General features: G+C 45.2%; 1 protein-coding gene across 6 annotated transcripts in view; it reads right to left on the minus strand.

Moving 5' to 3' along the window:
- BANP (BTG3 associated nuclear protein) overlaps positions 1–20,015 on the minus strand; it is a 359,699-nt gene that overhangs the window by 179,207 nt on the left and 160,477 nt on the right. For all 6 annotated transcript variants that reach the window (XM_077288816.1, XM_077288817.1, XM_077288819.1 and 3 more), the window contains one exon: positions 4,971–5,138. In XM_077288816.1, the coding sequence (XP_077144931.1) occupies positions 4,971–5,138 (168 nt within the window). The remainder of the gene's footprint in view (positions 1–4,970; positions 5,139–20,015) is intronic.

A 20,015-nucleotide genomic window follows, 5' to 3' on the forward strand; every position in this document is an offset into this window, starting at 1 on the left:
TTGTGTAGTCGTATTACTGGTCCACTCTTCAGACCCCTCCAGCGATAAATGGACACAAAAAGTCAAAGAAAGTTCAACCAGACAGATCATAATGTGCAATCTTTAGTCAACTGGAGCGGCCGCGCGGAGGAAATACTCAATTCTGCCTTCCAGATTCCACTTCTCGGCTTTAATCTAATAATAAGATGTGGTTTACATTAGTGAAATCCAAAAAGGTAATTCTCTAAATGAGTATTTGTAAAACGACAGAAGACGAGGGGAGCGTAGGCCGCTACAGACCGAAGAAAAAAAAGTTTGCACCGCCGTAAGAGAATGCTCCGAATCCTGAGTATGTGGTGTGTTGTGTCGCACGGAGCAGATGAACAATCACATCTGCGCCATCACATACGGCTCCAATTATTCTTCCCAGTTCCTGACTTGAACACATTCTTTTACTAATCTGAAGACTGGTTCACAGTCTCAAAGGCCCGAAGGGGAAGTGAAACCATCAGCCTAGATTTACCCCACATTAGCTCCATAGTAGAAAAGATTTATGTCTCTGACATGTCCACCTGATGTTATTACTCGGTAACGAGAAGATCTGCAGGTATTGCACCTGAACATGACTGCCTCAGCAGCCGTGATGCTCCAGGGACAGCGTGGCCTCCGCGCGCATTACTGTGAACAGTTATAAGAGGCTTCAATCCAATCGCAGCTTTTCACATTATCAAATGTGTTTTAGCCATTTGTGACGCATGAACTATCCGGTACGGCGATGCTTTTTGGGTTTGTGTATAAGCACTGTGTCTCTTGAGTATCACCTCTCTGCAGATGAGAGACACATCCGACACAAACAGTATCGCCGCCAAATGTGAAATCAAGGCATCGTTCATCTCGCCGAGAAGCCGACAACATACATCAGCCTCCGGTGAGCCGCGCTCTGGCTCCTCTCCTGCGCTCTGGACCTTTTTTTTATTGTTTTTCTCGAAGTTTAGGAATAATTGTAAATGGCTGAAATTCTACACGGCGAGTATCGCAGCGAGCAGAAATAAAAGAAAGATGTTTAGAAAAGGCAGCCGCGCTCCGTTCTGCGAGGAGGTTAAAGGGCGGCCAGAGTTCTCGGCAAATGTACGCAGCATTCTTATTCACATGCTCTCAGCTGTCAGTCAGTGATACTTAGGAGCTGGCGGGATCTTCTAGGACGCTAGTGGGAAAATGCGGCACCAATATCACGGAAACCTACAATGCTCGGTTCTGTCGTACACCAGGAATGTTTGGGCAGATTCAATTTACAGTCTGCAATTCCACAATGACAGCAAAACGGGGGTAAAAATTATGCCAAGATGTCTGGTTAGGTTTGTAACTGAAGAAAACATTCCAGATTGTATATGCGTGTGCTGGGACTTGTAGTTTCCTACACAGAATGACTTCCCCTGTCGCATTTATATCCACAACCCACAGTAAATATTTTCCATTCGATGCTAAATCCAATTAACAAAGTTTGTGGGAGATTATGTCCGTCTGACACCAGATATTCGGATGGGAAGACTCAGATCCCGGTTGCATCCAAGCGTCTAGATTTCCTGCATTCTCATTAATGGTGATAATGTCCAAGCAATGGTCCATAAATAACGTGGTAATGATAAAACAGAAGGCGAGGACTGGAAGGAGACGGATGTCCAGGAATGACTGACAGTAAATCCACGCATGCTACCATACCGCAGACTGACCGACACGGGCCGGGCGCACCAGCCGATCACATCGGCCTCCAATCTTCAATGACTGCATTGATCATAGACAGACGGCCTCCAAATCCAACAACTGTCCCGTGTTTTCGTCAGGATGGACGACCATCATGACGAGGTCTCCTCGTACAGCTAAGTCAGATTTTTCAGAACCGATACGTTTTCTTAGATTCTCACAATGGCCAGGACACAATTTCCCTACATAATTCTTCCCATCACAATTTGAAGCCCTTGGATACCACGGATGTAAAGCTGTGGGATTTTTAAAGGGGTCGTCCATTACTAATTGTTATATTAAAATTGGATTCTGGGTGTTGGAGAAATCAAAGGGAACAAAAAATAAAAAGGTTCTCATCTACCGGATCCTGCACACTCCTGTGCCTCATCTTCCTGGTATAACTGTCCTGTTCATGGATAATTAGGCCGGTACACCTCGGAGCACTGTGTAATCGGCTCCAGACGCAGGTAGCCAAGTGTGAGAATATCTCTGTATGTTTGTACGTTGATTTGATGAATATTGTGTTGTGCAGATGTGATACAAAGGGGAGTCGGCTGTAATGTCCGTCCATAACCCAGGAGTCCAGGACATTATGTTTGCAACCTATCGAGGGTATTTTTCAGCACCAGGATACCGCAGCAATGCTCAGTGTGAATACACGGGATGCTAACATTGAGATGGGGTGTACTGCGTGCTCTACTCCACCTGTAGAGGGCGCTCCGCAAGCACTGGGGCTGCCATGGGAAAGCAAAAGGTGATTTCAGCTCCTGGCCAAATAATCTCACAGAAACGGCCATCATAGATCATGTCACAGCAGGATCACAACAAGGTGGCTCCCAAACCAAAGGCCCAACTGTGTGATACTTAACCCCTGCATCACTGCCCTGGAGGAGAAAATGATCAAATCGCCATAATGTAGAGGCGCCCAAACACTACAGATGTGCGCTGGCCGACTAATGCAGTCATGACCAGAAGTGAAAATTTAAGCATTTCTCCCAGAAAATTATTGAATTTACACATGTTTTGTTATACACATACAGTATTTATATCCTTTGTGAGTATTGGAACAAAACAAAAAAGAAAAAAAATGCAAATTGGACATAATTTCACCCATAACCCCCAAAAAGAGCCAGACAAAATTGTTGGCACCGTCCTTAATATTTGGTTGCACCCCTTTGGAATAAATAACTGCAATCAATCGCTTCCTATAATCATCCAGAAGCTTCTTACTCCTCTCAGCTGGGATCTTGGACTCTTGTTACAATCTGCTCTAGGTCTCATATTTCGCCTTCTCCCACCAGTAATTTTAAGATCTCTCCACAGGTGATCAATGGGATTTAGATCCGGACTCATTGCTGTCACTTCAGAGCTCTCCAGCGCTTTGTTTCTATCCATCTCTCGGGGCTTCTTTAAAGTATGTTTGAGGTCATTGTACTGCTGGTAGACCTATGACCTAGGGCACAAACCCATCTTTCTGACACTGGGCACTAGAATCCTAGTGCAGAGGCAACAAAACAATCCCAAAACATCTTTGATCCTCCACCATACTTGACTGTAGGTACTGTGTTCTTTTCTTTATAGGCATTATTGCATTTTTGGTAAACAGTAGAATGATGTGCGTTATCAAAAGCTGTATCTTGGTCTCATCTGTGAACAAGACACTTTCCCAGGATTTTGACTTACTCACATACATTGTGGCAAACTGTAGTCTAGCTTTTTTATGTCTCTGTGTCAGCTGCTATGTCCTCTGGGGTCTCCTGCCATATCATTTAATTTCATTCACATGTGGACGGATAGCTTGTGCTGACACTGATGCCCCCTGAGCATGCAGGACAGCTTGGATTTCTTTGGACCTTGATTGGGGCTGCTTATCCACCATCCGGGCTTTCCTGCGTTGCAACCTTTCATCAATTTTTCTCTGCTGTTCACAACCAGGGAGATTAGCTACAGTGCCATGGGTTGTAAATATCTTGACTATGTTTCGCACTGTGGACAAAGGAACATCAAGATCTCTTGAGATTGTTGATATTGTTCAACAATTTTGGTTCTCACGTCCTCAGACCCGTTCTCTTCTCTTCTTTTTGTTCCCCATGCTTAGTGTGGCACACACATTGTTTAAAGCATAGATGGAGTCAACTTCTCCCCTTTTTATCTGGTTTCAGGTGTGATTTTCATATTGCCCACAGCTGTTACTTGCCACAGGTGACTGTGAACAAGCATCACATGGTGGAAACAAAGTTGTTTATGGAAAAGCGCCAATTTGCCTTTTCTTATTTTTTTAATATTGCTCCAATACACACAAAGATATAAACATGCGTAATTGCAATAATTTTCTGGGAGAAATACTTCGTTTTCTGGAAAAATTTTTAGAGTACCAACAATTTTGACTATGACCATATATATACCGTATATAAAATTAGGATGCGGGGGTCCTGGTCCAAATTTTGCCCTGAGGACCATCAGACTCTAGTTACGCCACTGGTGGCACTTACACCCGTCTGATAGCACACTGTCTAGCACTCGGATGATACAAGACCTTCAGATCCAGCGATTCTTATAAACCAGAGATTGTAACAATGAACATTTCACGTATTTCCATTTTAGTCTCCCGGAATTAAATCACACAGAATTTTTCCATAAAAATCAGATTTTGGCTTCCGATGCTGAAGATACAGTGGTTATTCTGTGCAGCCAAAAGACCGGTGCAGGGAATAAATTCTGCTCCCCTTGTATCTGGGAAAGTCTCCAAATTGCTGCTTTCAATATAGGATGTTCAGCTCTTCCACAACTCAGCAGACCGAGGACGAAGCAAGTAAACACCGGGATCCTGCATGAAATGTTTCAGCAAAGCGATGATTGCGGTCACCTGTGCTCATAATGCTAAAATGTGGTCAGGAGGACGTAGTGCCGTCACGCCCTAGCACCACCGCCCGCGATAATGACGTACACTGACTGTAGATATATCCAGCTTCTGACTATATACCTATAAGCTGGTGATCAAGTAATACTCTGCAGAGGAAACTGTCAGCAAGCATTCAGTTCCCTGGCAATACCGCAGCGGAAATGGCGCATTACAATGACATTGAGCCCACTGAAATCGGAGCTGCCGCGTCCTTCAGAGCGAGACGTGCTTTGTAAATGAGGGGAACAAATCTACTAAGCCTGAATTCTCTAATATTGTGACTGCAGAAACATATAATATGTCATCATATTGTGCCTGTGCAGTCGGAGACACGGCGGACGCTCACCTGTGGCATTGTATGATGAATTGGATGGCGTCCGTCTGGAGAAGCTCTTTACTGCCAGGCTTTGCCCTCTCTGTTTCCTCCGCCAGGCTGTGCGGCACTTTGAGTCGATGCTCTGTTTGATTCTATACCAATCCGATTCTGTAATTCTGAATTTGTGGAACAGGTGACCTGCGGTGAGAAAAAAACAAAACTAACATGTTACCGAAGGGGCAGGCGCAAGAGGAGATGTCCAATTTCTAAGATTGGGAATACATGGCTTTTGGTTGTATCACAGGTTGTGTGGCTGAAGATCACTGTACGGTACAATGAAAGTGACTGGGGTGTTGTCATGATCCAGTCTGGGTTTTGAGTCCTGTTTTCCCTTTTTCCCGGTCTGGTCAAGTCAAGAGTTAACCTTTCTCAGCCTCTGTCTGGGTTCAGGTTAGCTATTTATCGCCGTTACTTCCTGCAGGCGATGCCACTTATAGTTTTTGCCTAGTGCTGCTGTAGCTGACTCTGATTTGTCCCTGCTGCTTTTGCTGTCTGAACCCGTGTCTCTGTTTTCCCCTATTCCCGTCTTGACTCAGTGTTTCCCTTTAGTGTGCTTACTCCCTGGTTTTGACTTGGCTGGTATCCTGACCTGCTTCTGTCTTATCCGCTCCTGACCGTTACTGACTCCCTGACTTGTCTCTGACCGTGAGTTTGCTTATTCCTTTGGTACTGCGCTACAGTCTAGGATTTGACCCGGCTTGTTTGACAATTCTGCTGCCACCTGTGGTAGCCTCACTGCTGCACTGCACGCCAGCTCTGATTAGGTACAGCCCTGCTTCCACTCTACTGCCATCTAGTGGAGCCTGCACCTGCACTGCAGCAGCGTGACAGGTGTCATTGCTGTTGGACCGTTTATGACGTGCTTGTCGCGGGAGCCTGCAAGTCCCATTGTAATCCCATGTACCTGTATTATGCTGCAATGCAGTTGCGGCACACACAGATGTTTGGCTGCATGACCCATGTCGGTGCCAAAGTTATAACATCATTGCAGGGAAACACAGACTCTTGCAGACACTGGAGCGAAGCTGCCGCCGACACATTGCAGGAATTTCCTGAAATAGTGAATTTGCAAGGTCTAGTAAGCTAAATTGCAGCGCTCGCCATCTTACAGTAAGAGACGCAGCCGATCTCCCTTCCCCCAACCCCAGTATGGCAGCACACAATCCCAGCACCATAATGGCGTGTAGCCATGAAACCTGCAACCCGCAGAGCTGAGATAAACTACGGCTTCTGACAGCTCGCTCCTTGGCACGCTGGAGGCATATTCTTAAATCATCTGGGTTTTGGGATCTTTATGCTGTTTCTTTGGAAGCTTAAAAAGATTTTGCCTGCTAAAGGTACCGTGCTGGTAAATGTTACATCGTGAGCGCCAAAAGAAATGGAAAAGGAAAAACCAAAATCTGTTATTAAGCATGAAGAGCTGGAACTAAAGTGCTTTCAGTCCCATGTGCTCAACACGACGGCCGCAGTTAAATCGTGGGGGGTCGACATGCTGGAAAATCATTCCTGGTCTAAAACTAGTTGTAATACTCTAAAACTCAACTGTAGTAGATGTGTTGTGAACTTTCCGTGCCAGTGGCCACAAAACTGAAGAAAAAATACAGCTCACCCGATGAGCCACAGATCGGAGGATATTGGGACTAGACGTTCTTGGTGGCTCTAAGAACTTATGAATGGGACCTTTAATGCTTGTGGGGGTCCGGAGCACCCCAATCCCTCAATTGTCTGCTTAATGTTTAGAATAAAACTTAGGCTTTTTCCTTCTAATACGGACAACCTGCAACAGGTGAGTATGTGGGAACGTGGACACACATACAAATACAGAGGAATAAATGTACATAGAAACCAATGAGACAATTAAGAGAAAGCAGACAGACACAAGTAAAAAAGCAAAAGAAAAAAAAGAATACAACTCTGTTCCAGAACAAAGTATCGCCAGTTGTTACAATCTGGTGCAGATTAATACGGTGTATCTTATTGCAGATACTAATACAAGATAACAAGGGAAGGAACTCTCCAGCTTCCTGCAAATTAAAACCTAAATTGTAAGGGATTAAGGTAGCACGATTCCTACCCTGGGACCTGCTGGGATTGATCCCCCGACTTTACCACGTGGCAAACAGTAAATTTCAGTCTTCCCATCACACTACAGAGTCCGAATCACGATATAACAACGAATAAATAAGAGCAACCATCGGAAAAACATCATCGCTACTTACAAAAGAGTCCCAGCGGTTTTTTTTTTAAGACCCTAAACCAACTGTGCCCCTTTTATTTCATGGTAAACGAGAGCCATTCCCCAAATCCCAGCAGGACAGTAAATTAATAAGGAGGGCTTAACAAGGATCATGACAACATATAAGAATGCTTTATGGGCTGTAACATCACACGATTAGCAGCGCACGTTTCACTCATTAAACATTCAGACGTGGACGTGGGGAAGGGACAGCAGATACGGTTTACACCCCGGATCATCTTCTCTTACAATCCCATAATGGGCCACAATTATCTCTGCTTTCAGTGATGAAATCATAAAACACGTTGCAGTTGATTCTGAAAGTTGCATTATAAGAAACAGGCTTTGAGCATTAGACTGTTCCACATTATCCGCAGAACTGAGATCTTCACTAACATAACAAAAGCCTGGAAAGAAACTAACAACTAAACCGTTCCCATCTTATCAAGATATAGGTCCGGCCAAACTAACCTCCTGCCAGCTGAGCCCGTTCCCACTCGCTGCATCTACCCCAAGAGGTGACACTGGATATTTCTGGGGTGATCAGTGGTGATCGGATCCAGGGGAGCTCAGATGCTACACATCACTGCCAATAACTGGGACTAGGAGACAATGCCATATTTTATGTACCGCGGATGGACTAGGATGAGCAGGATCGAAACGGCTAATGAACGCCTGCTCCATAATAATCCATATTTAGTGGTAATAGAACAACACATTGTCCTTTAATAACAGCTCTCATTCATGTCCCCAGTGTGGCAGCTCAGCGGTACCTGGCACATTACTATGAGACTTCAGCTTTATTTCCATTATCTCACGCCATTTCCAGATTTCTGGCCTTCTTTCAAGGCTCATTTAGGCAGCAGACAGTGAGGCGGACAATGTGTAGAAGGATAGGTTTGATAGGTGGACGGGGACCTCATTACGGAGCCCCGGGGGGCGCTGCAGCTGTAGACAGACCAGCGGTTCATCCTGTAAGACATGGCGCTCCCCACGCTCTGTGTACACAGAACAATACGAGTGTTGTGGCCTCTGTGGGATTACGAGCCGTCCCATAACGTCACCTTGGGGTGTGGACGTTGGCTGATTGTATTTCACTCCCCAAACGCTGGCCAACTTCTGTCAGAGTTGGTTGCCCGTGCTCAGACCCACACGATGGCAGCCGGCCCCCCATCCTACACACAGGCATACAACAGACCGCCTATCACCAATCTCTGCCACATTGATGGCACCACAAATCAGAGGAGGCGGCGTGCAATTAATAAGGTATATTCAGGAATTAATCAGAAAAACAACACATTTCTCTGATATAATCGTAGCATCAATATCTCAGGTCTCGGCCTAATGAGAACTTATAATGCCCTCAGAGTGGTCAATACAAACATGGTCATGTGCCGGACCCCCGCCATTCCTCCACGGCCCGTATCCTCATCCAGTCTTCCCTCTTCTTCTATGGCAGGGGGAAAGTCAGTGACCACTGCAACCAATCAGTGACCAATAACTGTCTACAGCTGCCACATTACATCTGGAGCTACTTTACTGCCAAGAAAGCAGAAAAAAATGCAGCAAAAATGCAATGTGTGAACATAGCCTTACTACTGACAAATGTCTCAAGCCTATAAATATATATGGGAAAAAACTGATATGAAAAAAAGGATAAATCAATGGAAAATAAAGGCTTTGCGGCTATGGACAGATTTCTTTCTGCCGAGATCTTTATGTATTCCATGATTTGTGGATGTCATACCGGCCACGTGCAATCCAGGGCCTATCCAATAAATGGCTGCCGCATGAGTTAGTAATATACGGGAAGAACGCAGCCGGTAACACGGCTGGTAACTGTTCCTGGCACGGTCCAGGCAGAGCGTCAGCCCCAGGAGACCTGCAAGCGCACGGTGGTGTGTCAGCCGTATAGGAGCCGATATCGGGAGTCATTACTCGGCGCCTTGGACAGCAGACAACACTGCGGTTACACAATTACAGTAACATTGACCACAACTGCGCGGGATTTTACTAGGCCAAAAATGGATTCACTGGGATTTAATCAGAGGATTATCACTTCCCAAACAAACTGCCCCGAGCTCCGTCTATAGCGAAGTATCATCAACGGGGAATGAAAGCTGGAAAATTCCAAACGAAAGAGCGGCCGATATTGTCAGCCACGTGGGAATACACACATGAGGCAGAAACGTTTTAATCTTCTGGCCAATAAACTACAAAGTACAAAAATAATATAGAATTAATGTTTCTTTGTTACATGTATCACTGTTTCTCATCCTAGTCATTTCATATAATGTGGAAGAAGTCATCCAGCTAATAAGAAAAGATATGATGTTACATGTATCACTGTTTCTCATCCTAGTCATTTCATATAATGTGGAAGAAGTCATCCAGCTAATAAGAAAAGATATGACAGGTGTAAAATTAGAAAGAAATCAATATTCCCCCTCACCGATCCCCCACAGCGCTCGTTCTGGTGCTTCGGACCCCCTGACGGTGTTATATGTGGAACTTCCCATAAAATGCCCGGTAAGCAGAACGTTACTGGTCGCCTTCTTCCAAGTGCAGATTCTCCAGTGTCGTCACAAAACCACAGAAAAGAGGCCGAGACAACGCAGCGAGGACCACGCTACCACTAATGACACTGTACTGTCCGTGTGACGACCAGATCCACTGTGATAACACAAAACACATGGACTCGTCACTCATTTGATTGAGAATCAAACCTTGAAATCTACACACATGTGAAGTGCGGCGAGCCAGCCATTGCCTCAATGTATCCCCCAAACCGGGGAAGATCTGCAAGCCATTAGCAAAGACAAAGAAGAGATGGATGCAATTATGATCTCGCTTTATAATTACCAATGGTGTCGGCAATGTAAAGCTTCCTGCGGGTGAAGGTGAATTCTGCTGCGTCAGAGAAGGAGACCTGGTGCCAGAAACCAGAAGGAGACAACACCGCCCCTCAACCACTGCTATCATCATCTCACAGAGGAACCATAAACATAGAAATTCATTACCCGCTGTGAAGGTCGCTGTTCTCATGAATTCGGGGTTGCTTTTCTTTTGTTTCTACGCCTCTCCGTTCCTGAGAGATGGCCTCTTCTTTCCTGGTTATAAATCTAGTCTCTTTTTGACAAGTGGGCGGGGTCTTCAGGTCTTGTCTGGGTATCTTCTCGAGGGACACACCCAGTTGGTTATAAAATTTATATACAGGGAAGAAGGGGCCGTATCTCAGGAATGACGAGGCACAACAGGGGGAGCACAGACGCATTCCCTTCCTTAGGTAGGTTAGATAATAATGTAGCTATTGTACTTGTACAGTGGGGTCTATCTCACAACGCACGCCATTACTATAATCCCACTGTGTAAGATGCACAGACACATCAATCAGAGAGGCTACAAGTATTTGGCATTTGCATTAGAGACTGATAGGATTTTAGCAGCGTTGTTATCCCGGACTTACCAGGACTAATGTGCACAAACACCTATGCCGCATTCATAAAGCACTGCGCTCTTTTGCACTGGACCTTTTCCACGGTCTCCATATCGCCGCGTCCTAAAGGAGCCAAGCCAGAGACAGTGGTCCCATCCCGGAGCCGTGAGTGAAGGTGCGGCTGTGATGACTTGTTCGCCCCTTGCCAACATGAGCACAAGCTAATGGTCGTTTTATTGAAGAGACTTGTAAGTCCCAAGGTATCATTTCTGTCTGGCTGCAAATTACAATTCAAGCTGTGCAGCTTCATTCCACGTACATTAAGCGCATCAAACTTTTGGACTGTCGAGACAAAAGTTTAACTTTCTGGAAGGTGTATGTCCCATTACATCTAGCACAGAAGTAACACACCACTTCAGAAAAGGGATAATATACCAACAGTAAAATATGGTGGTGGTGGTGTGATGGTCTGGACATGTTTTTCTGCTTCAGGATCTGGAAAATGAGTTCTGCTGTCGACCAAAAAATCCTGAAGGAGAATGTCTGGCCATCTGTGTGTGACCGCAAGCTGAAGCACACTTGGGATATGGACAATGATCCAAAACAAACCAGCAAGTCCACATCTTAATGGCTTAAGAAAAACTAAATTAAGACTTTGGAGTGGCCTAGTCAAAGTCCTGACCTTAATCCGATTGAGATGCTGTAATGACCTTAAAAAGGCGGCTCATGGTCAGAAACCTCCAATGTGGCTGAATTACAACAATGAGTGGCCAAAATTCCTCCAGAGTGTTGTAAAAATCTCATCGCCAGTTATCACAGACTCTTGATTGCAGTTGTTAGTGCTAAGGGCGGCCCAAACAGTTATTAGGTTTAGGGGGCAATCACTGGTTCACACAGGGCCCTGGAGGTTTGGATTTCTTTTCACCTTAATAATAAAGACCTTCACTTAAAAAAATCATTTTATGATTATCTGTTTTATCTTTGTCTAATATTTACATTTGTTTGTTGACCAGAAACATTTAAGTGTGACAAACATGCTAAAGAATAGGAAATCAGGAAGGGGGTGAACACTTTTTCACACAACTGTACATGTAGCAAAATCTGTGACTGTTTTATGCCTTTAAACTAATGGAAGAGACTTGACAAATATCCCCTACGGTAGAAGGAGGAACGTGAATCACGGATCTTGAAAATGGTGAGGAATTAAAGCACAAATTATAAGAAAAAGGTGAAAATGCCTTACTTAGTCTGACAATTTATATGATTCCTTCACCATCCAATATTGTATGGTCATGTGCTTGGTTTATTGATGAAAAAAAAAAAACACCAAACAACAATCCTATAAATATTAAGCTTTACAGAAACCGTCCTCATAGAGAAGTGACTTCTACTGGGAAGGTTTGGCGTTACTGATTATTTAATATCCTACGGAACATGACAAAGCCTAAAGACATCATAAAAGGAAAATGACGGAAAAAGCAACGTGCGAATGGCCGGCAGTCAAAGAAGGCTCTGACTAAGCCTCTAAGATTCGCGCTCCACTCCTTCCTACGCTGGCCGGGAATGTCTCCACAGATTCCACCTTTTAATAAGAGGATAAGTAGTTTTTTGAGTCAGAGATAAATAGGCATTGACTGAGGCACCTACAAGACAAACAGGAGTGTGTGCACATGCAGATTCTTATTTATACAGTTACATATTTTATTAAATGCTCCCTAGACATCCTGTTACATAAGCCCGTTCCAGAGCATCTCAGAAATCCATCTGGATGGCAAGAAACCTTCACACCGGACGCCAAGACAAACAAGGCTATGAATCACCAACAAGACTTTCAGCTCGTCCAAGGGTCCTTGTGGCTTTGTAAATGAAGGTTCTTTAAAGAAGCTTAAATAGGACATTTCACCTAAGTGTTGTAACTCTAAAGCTTCTTCCTGAAGGAATGAAGACGACTGACCAAGCGTGATGATCGGGAATCCAGCAACTTTCAGATCTTGGAATCCTTACCAAAAATTGCCTACATCCGCAGCACAGAAGGTGTGATTGAGAGAACTATGCGTAACATGCTGAGACGAGCACCAAATATATACACTCACTGGCCACTTTATTAGGTACACCTGTCCAACTTCTTGTTAACACTTAATTTCTAATCAGCCAATCACATGGCGGCAACTCAGTGCATTTAGGCATGTAGACATGGTCAAGACAATCTCCTGCAGTTCAAACCGAGCATCAGTATGGGGAAGAAAGGTGATTTGAGTGCCTTTGAACGTGGCATGGTTGTTGGTGCCAGAAGGGCTGGTCTGAGTATTTCAGAAACTGCTGATCTACTGGGATTTTCACGCACAACCATCTCTAGGGTTTACAGAGAATGGTCCGAAAAAGAAAAAAAATCCAGTGAGCGGCAGTTCTGTGGGCGGAAATGCCTTGTTGATGCCAGAGGTCAGAGGAGAATGGGCAGACTGGTTCGAGCTGATAGAAAGGCAACAGTCACTCAAATCGCCACCCGTTACAACCAAGGTAGGCCTAAGAGCATCTCTGAACGCACAGTGCGTCGAACCTTGAGGCAGATGGGCTACAGCAGCAGAAGACCACACTGGGTACCACTCCTTTCAGCTAAGAACAGGAAACTGAGGCTACAATTTGTACAAGCTCATCGAAATTGGACAGTAGAAGATTGGAAAAACGTTGCTTGGTCTGATGAGTCTCGATTTCTGCTGCGACATTCGGATGGTAGGGTCAGAATTTGGCGTAAACAACATGAAAGCATGGATCCATCCTGCCTTGTATGGAGCATCTTTGGGATGTGCAGCCGACAAATCTGCGGCAACTGTGTGATGCCATCATGTCAATATGGACCAAAATCTCTGAGGAATGCTTCCAGCACCTTGTTGAATCTATGCCACGAAGAATTGAGGCAGTTCTGAAGGCAAAAGGGGGTCCAACCCGTTACTAGCATGGTGTACCTAATAAAGTGGCCGGTGAGTGTATATACATACATACATACAGTGGTTATGGTAAGTATTCAGACCCCTTTTTCACTCTGTGTTGCATTGCAGCCATTTGGTAAATTCCAAGAAGTTCTTATTTTTCTCATTAACCCCTTCATGACCCAGCCTATTTTGGTCTTAATGAACTTGCCATTTTTTGCAATTCTGACCAGTGTCCCTTTATGAGGTAATAACTCAGGAACGCTTCAGCGGATCCTTGCGGTTCTGAGATTGCTTTTTCGTGACATATTGGGCTTCATGTTAGTGGTAAATTTAGGTCGATAATTTCTGAGTTTATTTGTGAAAAAAAACGGAAATTTGGCGAAAAATTTGAAAATTTAGCAATTTTCACATTTTGAATTTTTATTCTGTTAAACCAGAGAGTTATGTGACACAAAATTGTTAATAAATAACATTTCCCACATGTCTACTTTACATCAGCACAATTTTGGAAACAAATTTTTTTTTTGCTAGGAAGTTATAAGGGTTAAAATTTGACCAGTGATTTCTCATTTTTACAACAAAATTTACAAAACCATTTTTTTTAGGGACCACCTCACATTTGAAGTCAGTTTGAGGGTTCTATATGGCTGAAAATACCCAAAAGTGACACCATTCTAAAAACTGCACCCCTCAAGGTGCTCAAAACCACATTCAAGACGTTTATTAACCCTTCAGGTGTTTCACAGCAGCAGAAGCAACATGGAGGGGAAAAATTAACATTTAACTTTTTAGTCACAAAAATGATCTTTTCGCAACATTTTTTTTATTTTCCCGAGGGTAAAAGGAGAAACTGGACCACGAATGTTGTTGTCCAATTTGTCCTGAGTACGCGGATACCTCATATGTGGGGGTAAACCACTGTTTGGGCGCACGGCAGGGCTCGGAAGGGAAGGAGCGCCATTTGACTTTTTGAATGAAAAATTGGCTCCAATCTTTAGCGGACACCATGTCGCGTTTGGAGAGCCCCCGTGTGCCTAAACATTGGAGCTCCCCCACAAGTGACCCCATTTTGGAAACTAGACCCCCCAAGGAACTTATCTAGAAGCATAGTGAGCACTTTAAACCCCCAGGTGCTTCACAAATTAATCCGTAAAAATGAAAAAGTACTTTTTTTTCACACAAAATTTCTTTTAGCCTTAATTTCTTCATTTTCACATGGGCAACAGGATAAAATGGATCCTAAAATTGGTTGGGCAATTTCTCCTGAGTACGCCAATACCTCATATGTGGGGGTAAACTACTGTTTGGGCACATGGTAAGGCTCGGAAGGGAAGGAGCGCCATTTGACTTTTTGAATGAAAAATTATCTCCATAGTTAGCGGACACCATGTCAGGTTTGGAGAGGCCCTGTGTGCCTAAACATTGGAGCTCCCCCACAAGTGACCCCATTTTGGAAACTAGACCCCCCAAGGAACTTATCTAGATGCATAGTGAGCACTTTAAACCCTCAGGTGCTTCACAAATTGAGCCGTAAAAATTAAAAAGTACTTTTTTTTCACACAAAATTTCGTTTAGCCTCAATTTTTTCATTTTCACATGGGCAACAGGATAAAATGGATCCTAAAATTTGTTGAGCAATTTCTCCTGAGTACGCCGATACCTCATATGTGGGGGTAAACCACTGTTTGGGTGCACGGCAAGGCTCGGAAGGGAAGGCGCGCCATTTGACTTTTTGAATGGAAAATTAGCTCCAATCGTTAGTGGACACCATGTCGCGTTTGGAGAGCCCCTGTGTGCCTAAACATTGGAGCTCCCCTACAATTGACCCCATTTTGGAAACTAGACCCCCCAAGAAACTAATCTAGACGCATAGTGAGCACTTAAATCCCCCAGGTGCTTCACAGAAGTTTATAACGCAGAGCCATGAAAATAAAAAAATTATTTTTCTTTCCTCAAAAATGATTTTTAGCCCGGAGTTTTTTATTTTCCCAAGGATAATAGGAGAAATTGGACAGCAAATGTTGTTGTCCAGTTTGTCCTGAGTACGATGATACCCCATATGTGGGGGTAAACCACTGTTTGGGCGCACGGCAGGGCTCGGAATGGAAGGCACGCCATTTGGCTTTTTGAATGGAAAATTAGCTTCAATCATTAGCGGACACCATGTCGCGTTTGGAGAGCCCCTGTGTGCCTAAACATTGGAGCTCCCACACAAGTGACCCCATTTTGGAAACTAGACCTCCCAAGGAACTAATCTAGATGTGTGGTGAGCACTTTGAACCCCCAAGTGCTTCACAGAAGTTTATAACGCAGAGCCATGAAAATAAAAAATTATTTTTCTTTCCTCAAAAATGATTTTTTAACCCACAATTTTTTATTTTCCCAAGGGTAACAGGAGAAATTGGACCCCAAAAGTTGTTGTGCAGTTTCTCCTGAGTACGCTGATACCCCATATGTGGGGGTAAACCACTGTTTGGGCACATGCCGGGGCTCGGAAGGGAAGTAGTGACGATTTGGAATGCAGACTTTGATGGAATGGTCTGCGGGAATCATGTTACGTTTGCAGAGCCCCTGATGTGCCTAAACAGTAGAAACCCCCCACAAGTGACCCCATTTTGGAAACTAGACCCCCCAAAGAACTTATCTAGATGTGTGGTGAGCACATTCAACCCCCAAGTGCTTCACAGAAGTTTACAACGCAGAGCCGTGAAAATTAAAAACCATTTTCTGTCCTCAAAAAAGATGTTTTAGCAAGCAGTTTTTTTTTCACAAGGGTAGCAGGAGAAATTGGACCCCAATATTTGTTGCCCAGTTTGTTGTGAGTATGCTGGTACCCCATATGTGGGGGTAAACCACTGTTTGGGCGCACGTCAGGGCTTGGAAGGGAAGTAGTGACATTTGAAATGCAGACTTTGATGGAATGGTCTGCGGGCGTCACGTTGCATTTGCAGAGCCCCTGATGTGCCTAAACAGTAGAAACACCCCATAAGTGACCCCATTTTGGAAACTAGACCCCAAAAGGATCTTATCTAGATGTGTGGTGAGCACTTTCAACCCCCAAGTGCTTCACATAAGTTTATAACGTAGAGCCATGAAAATAAAAAATAATTGTTCTTTCCTCAAAAATTATGTTCTAGCAAGTAATTTTTTATTTTTGCAAGGGTAACAGGAGAAATTGGACCCCAATAGTTGTTGCCCAGTTTGTCCTGAATACGCTGGTATCCCATATGTGGGGGTAAACCACTGTTTGGGCGCACGTCGGGGCTTGGAAGGGAGGGCGCACCATTTGACTTTTTGAACGCAAGATTGGCTGGAATCAATGGTGGCGCCATGTTGCGTTTGGAGACCCCTGATGTGCCTAAACAGTGGAAACCCCTCAATTCTAACTTCAACACTAACCCCAACACACCCCTAACCCTAATCCCAACTGTAGCCATAACCCTAATCACAACCCTAACCCCAACACACCCCTAACCACAACCCTAACCCCAACACACCCGTAACCCTAAATCCAACCCTAACCCTAATCCTAACCCTAATCCCAACCCTACCCACAACTGTAACCCCAACACAACCCTAACCCTATCCTTAACCCTAACCACAAGCCTAATCTTAACCCTATTTCCAACCCTAAGGGTACCGTCTCACATAACGATTTACCAACGATCACGACCAGCGATACGACCTGGCCGTGATCGTTGGAAAGTCGTTGTGTGGTCGCTGGGGAGCTGTCACACAGACCGCTCTCCAGCGACCAACGATGCCAAGGTCCCGGGTAACCAGGGTAAACATCGGGTTACTAAGCGCAGGGCCGCGCTTAGTAACCCGATGTTTACCGTGGTTACCAGCGTAAAAGTAAAAAAACAAAAAACCGTACATACTCACATTTCGATGTCCTTCAGGTCCCTTGCCGTCTGCTTCCCGCTCTGACTGAGTGCCGCCGTACAGTGAGAGTCACTGCTGTGCTGTGCTCTCACTTTCCGGCCGGCAGACAGTCAGAGCGGGAAGCAGACGGCAAGGGACCTGAAGGACACCGAAATGTGAGTATGTACGTTTTTTTTTTTTTTTACTTTTACGCTGGTAACCACGGTAAACATCGGGTTACTAAGCGCGGCCCTGCGCTTAGTAACCCGATGTTTACCCTGGTTACAAGCGAACGCATCGCTGGATCGCTGTCACAACGATCCAGCGATGACAGCGGGAGATCCAGCGACGAAAGAAAGTTCCAAACGATCTGCTACGACGTACGATTCTCAGCAGGGTCCCTGATCGCTGCTGCGTGTCAGACACAACGATATCGTATGGATATCGCTGGAACGTCACGGATCGTACCGTCGTAGCGATCAAAGTGCCACTGTGAGACGGTACCCTAACTCTAATTCCAACCCTAACCCTAAGGCTATGTGCCCACGTTGCGGATTCATGTGAGATTTTTCCGCACGATTTTTTAAAAATCTGCAGGTAAAAGGCACTGCGTTTTACCTGCAGATTTACAGCAGATTTCCAGTGTTTTTTTGTGCGGATTTCACCTGCGGATTCCTATTGAGGAACAGGTGTAAAACGCTGCGGAATCCGCACAAAAAATTGACATGCTGCAGAAAATACAACGCAGCGTTTCTGCACGGAATTTTCCGCACCATGGGCACAGTGGATTTGGTTTTCCATAGGTGTACATGGTACTGTAAACCTGATGGAAAACTGCAACGAATTCGCAGCGGCCAATCCGCTGCGGATCCGCAGCCAAATCCGCTGCGGATCCGCGGCCAAATCCACTGCGGATCCGCGGCCAATCCGCTGCGGATCCGCGGCCAATCCGCTGCGGATCCGCAGCCAAATCCGCACATGCCATAACCCTAACCCTACCCCTACCCGTAACCCTAACCCTACCCCTAGTTCTAACCCTAACCCTAGTTCTAACCCTAACCCTAGTGGAAAATGAAAAAAAAATATTTTCTTTATTTTATTATTGTCCCTACCTATGGGGGTGATAAAGGGGGGGGGTATTTATTATTTTTTTTATTTTGATCGCTGTGATAGAACCTACCACAGCGATCAAAATGTACCTGTAAGGAATCTGCCGCCTGGCAGATTCGGCGGGCGCACTGAGCATGCGCCCGCCATTTTCCAAGATGGCGGCGCCCAGCGAGGAGACGTACGGACACCGGGAGGATCGGTAAGTATGAAGGGGTGGTGGGGGGGTGGATTGGAGCACAGGGGGGGTGATCGGACCACAGGGGGGGTTTATTCAAACAAGGAGGGAGCGGGCAGGAGGACGGGGGAGCCGGCAGGCGGACGGAGGGGACCGGACCCCATAACGGACCACTGGGGGGGCGATCGGTGGGTGTGGGGGGGGGACATATTAGGTTTTCCAGCCATGGCCGATGTTATTGCAGCATCGGCCATGGCTGGATTGTAATATTTCACCAGTTTTTTAGGTGAAATATTACAAATCGCTCTGATTGGCAGTTTCACTTTCAACAGCCAATCAGAGCGATCGTAGCCACGGGGGGGTGAAGCCACCCCCCCTGGGCTGAAGCACCACTCCCCCTGTCTCTGCAGATCGGGTAAAATGGGAGTTAACCCCTTCACCCGATCTGCAGGGACGCGATCCCTCCATGACGCATACGCTGCGTCATAGGTCGGGAAGGCACAGACTTTCATGACGCAGCGTATGCGTCAAAGGTCGGGAAGGGGTTAATATACACTCTGCACCCCATCTTGACTGAAAACAAATGTAGAAATGTTTGCAAATTTAATAGAAAGAACTGAAATATCACACGGTGATAAGTATTCAGACCCTTTGCTCAGACACTCATATTTAAGTCCCATGCTGTCCATTTCCTTGTGATCCTCCTTGAGATGGTTCTACTCCTTCATTGGAGTCCAGCTGTGTTTAATTAAACTGATAGGACTTGATTTGGAAAGGCGCCCACCTGTCTATATAAGACCTCACAGCTCACAGTGCATGTCAGACCAAATGAGAATCATGAGGCCAAGGAGCTCAGAGACAGAATTGTGGCACAGCACAGATCTGGCCAAGGTTACACCAGAGTTTCTGCAGGACTCAAGGTTCCTAAGAGCACAGTGGCCTCCATAATCCTTAAATGGAAGAAGTTTGGGACAACCAGAAGTCTTCCTAGACCTGGCCGTCCAGCCAAACTGAGCAATTGTGGGGAAGAGCCTTGGTGAGAGAGGTAAAGAAGAACCCCAAGATCACTGTGGCTGAGCTCCAGAGATGCAGTAAGGAGATGGGAGAAAGTTCCACAAAAACAACTATCACTGCAGCCCTCCACCAGTCAGGCCTTTATGGCAGAGTGGCCCGACGGAAGCCTCTCCTCAGTGCAAGACATATGAAAGTCGCATAGAGTTTACTAAAAAACACATGAAGGAATCCCAGACTATGAGAAATAAGA

The sequence above is a fragment of the Ranitomeya variabilis genome, chromosome 2 (assembly GCF_051348905.1).
Source record: "Ranitomeya variabilis isolate aRanVar5 chromosome 2, aRanVar5.hap1, whole genome shotgun sequence".
In the NCBI taxonomy this organism is placed as follows: Eukaryota; Metazoa; Chordata; class Amphibia; order Anura; family Dendrobatidae; genus Ranitomeya; species Ranitomeya variabilis.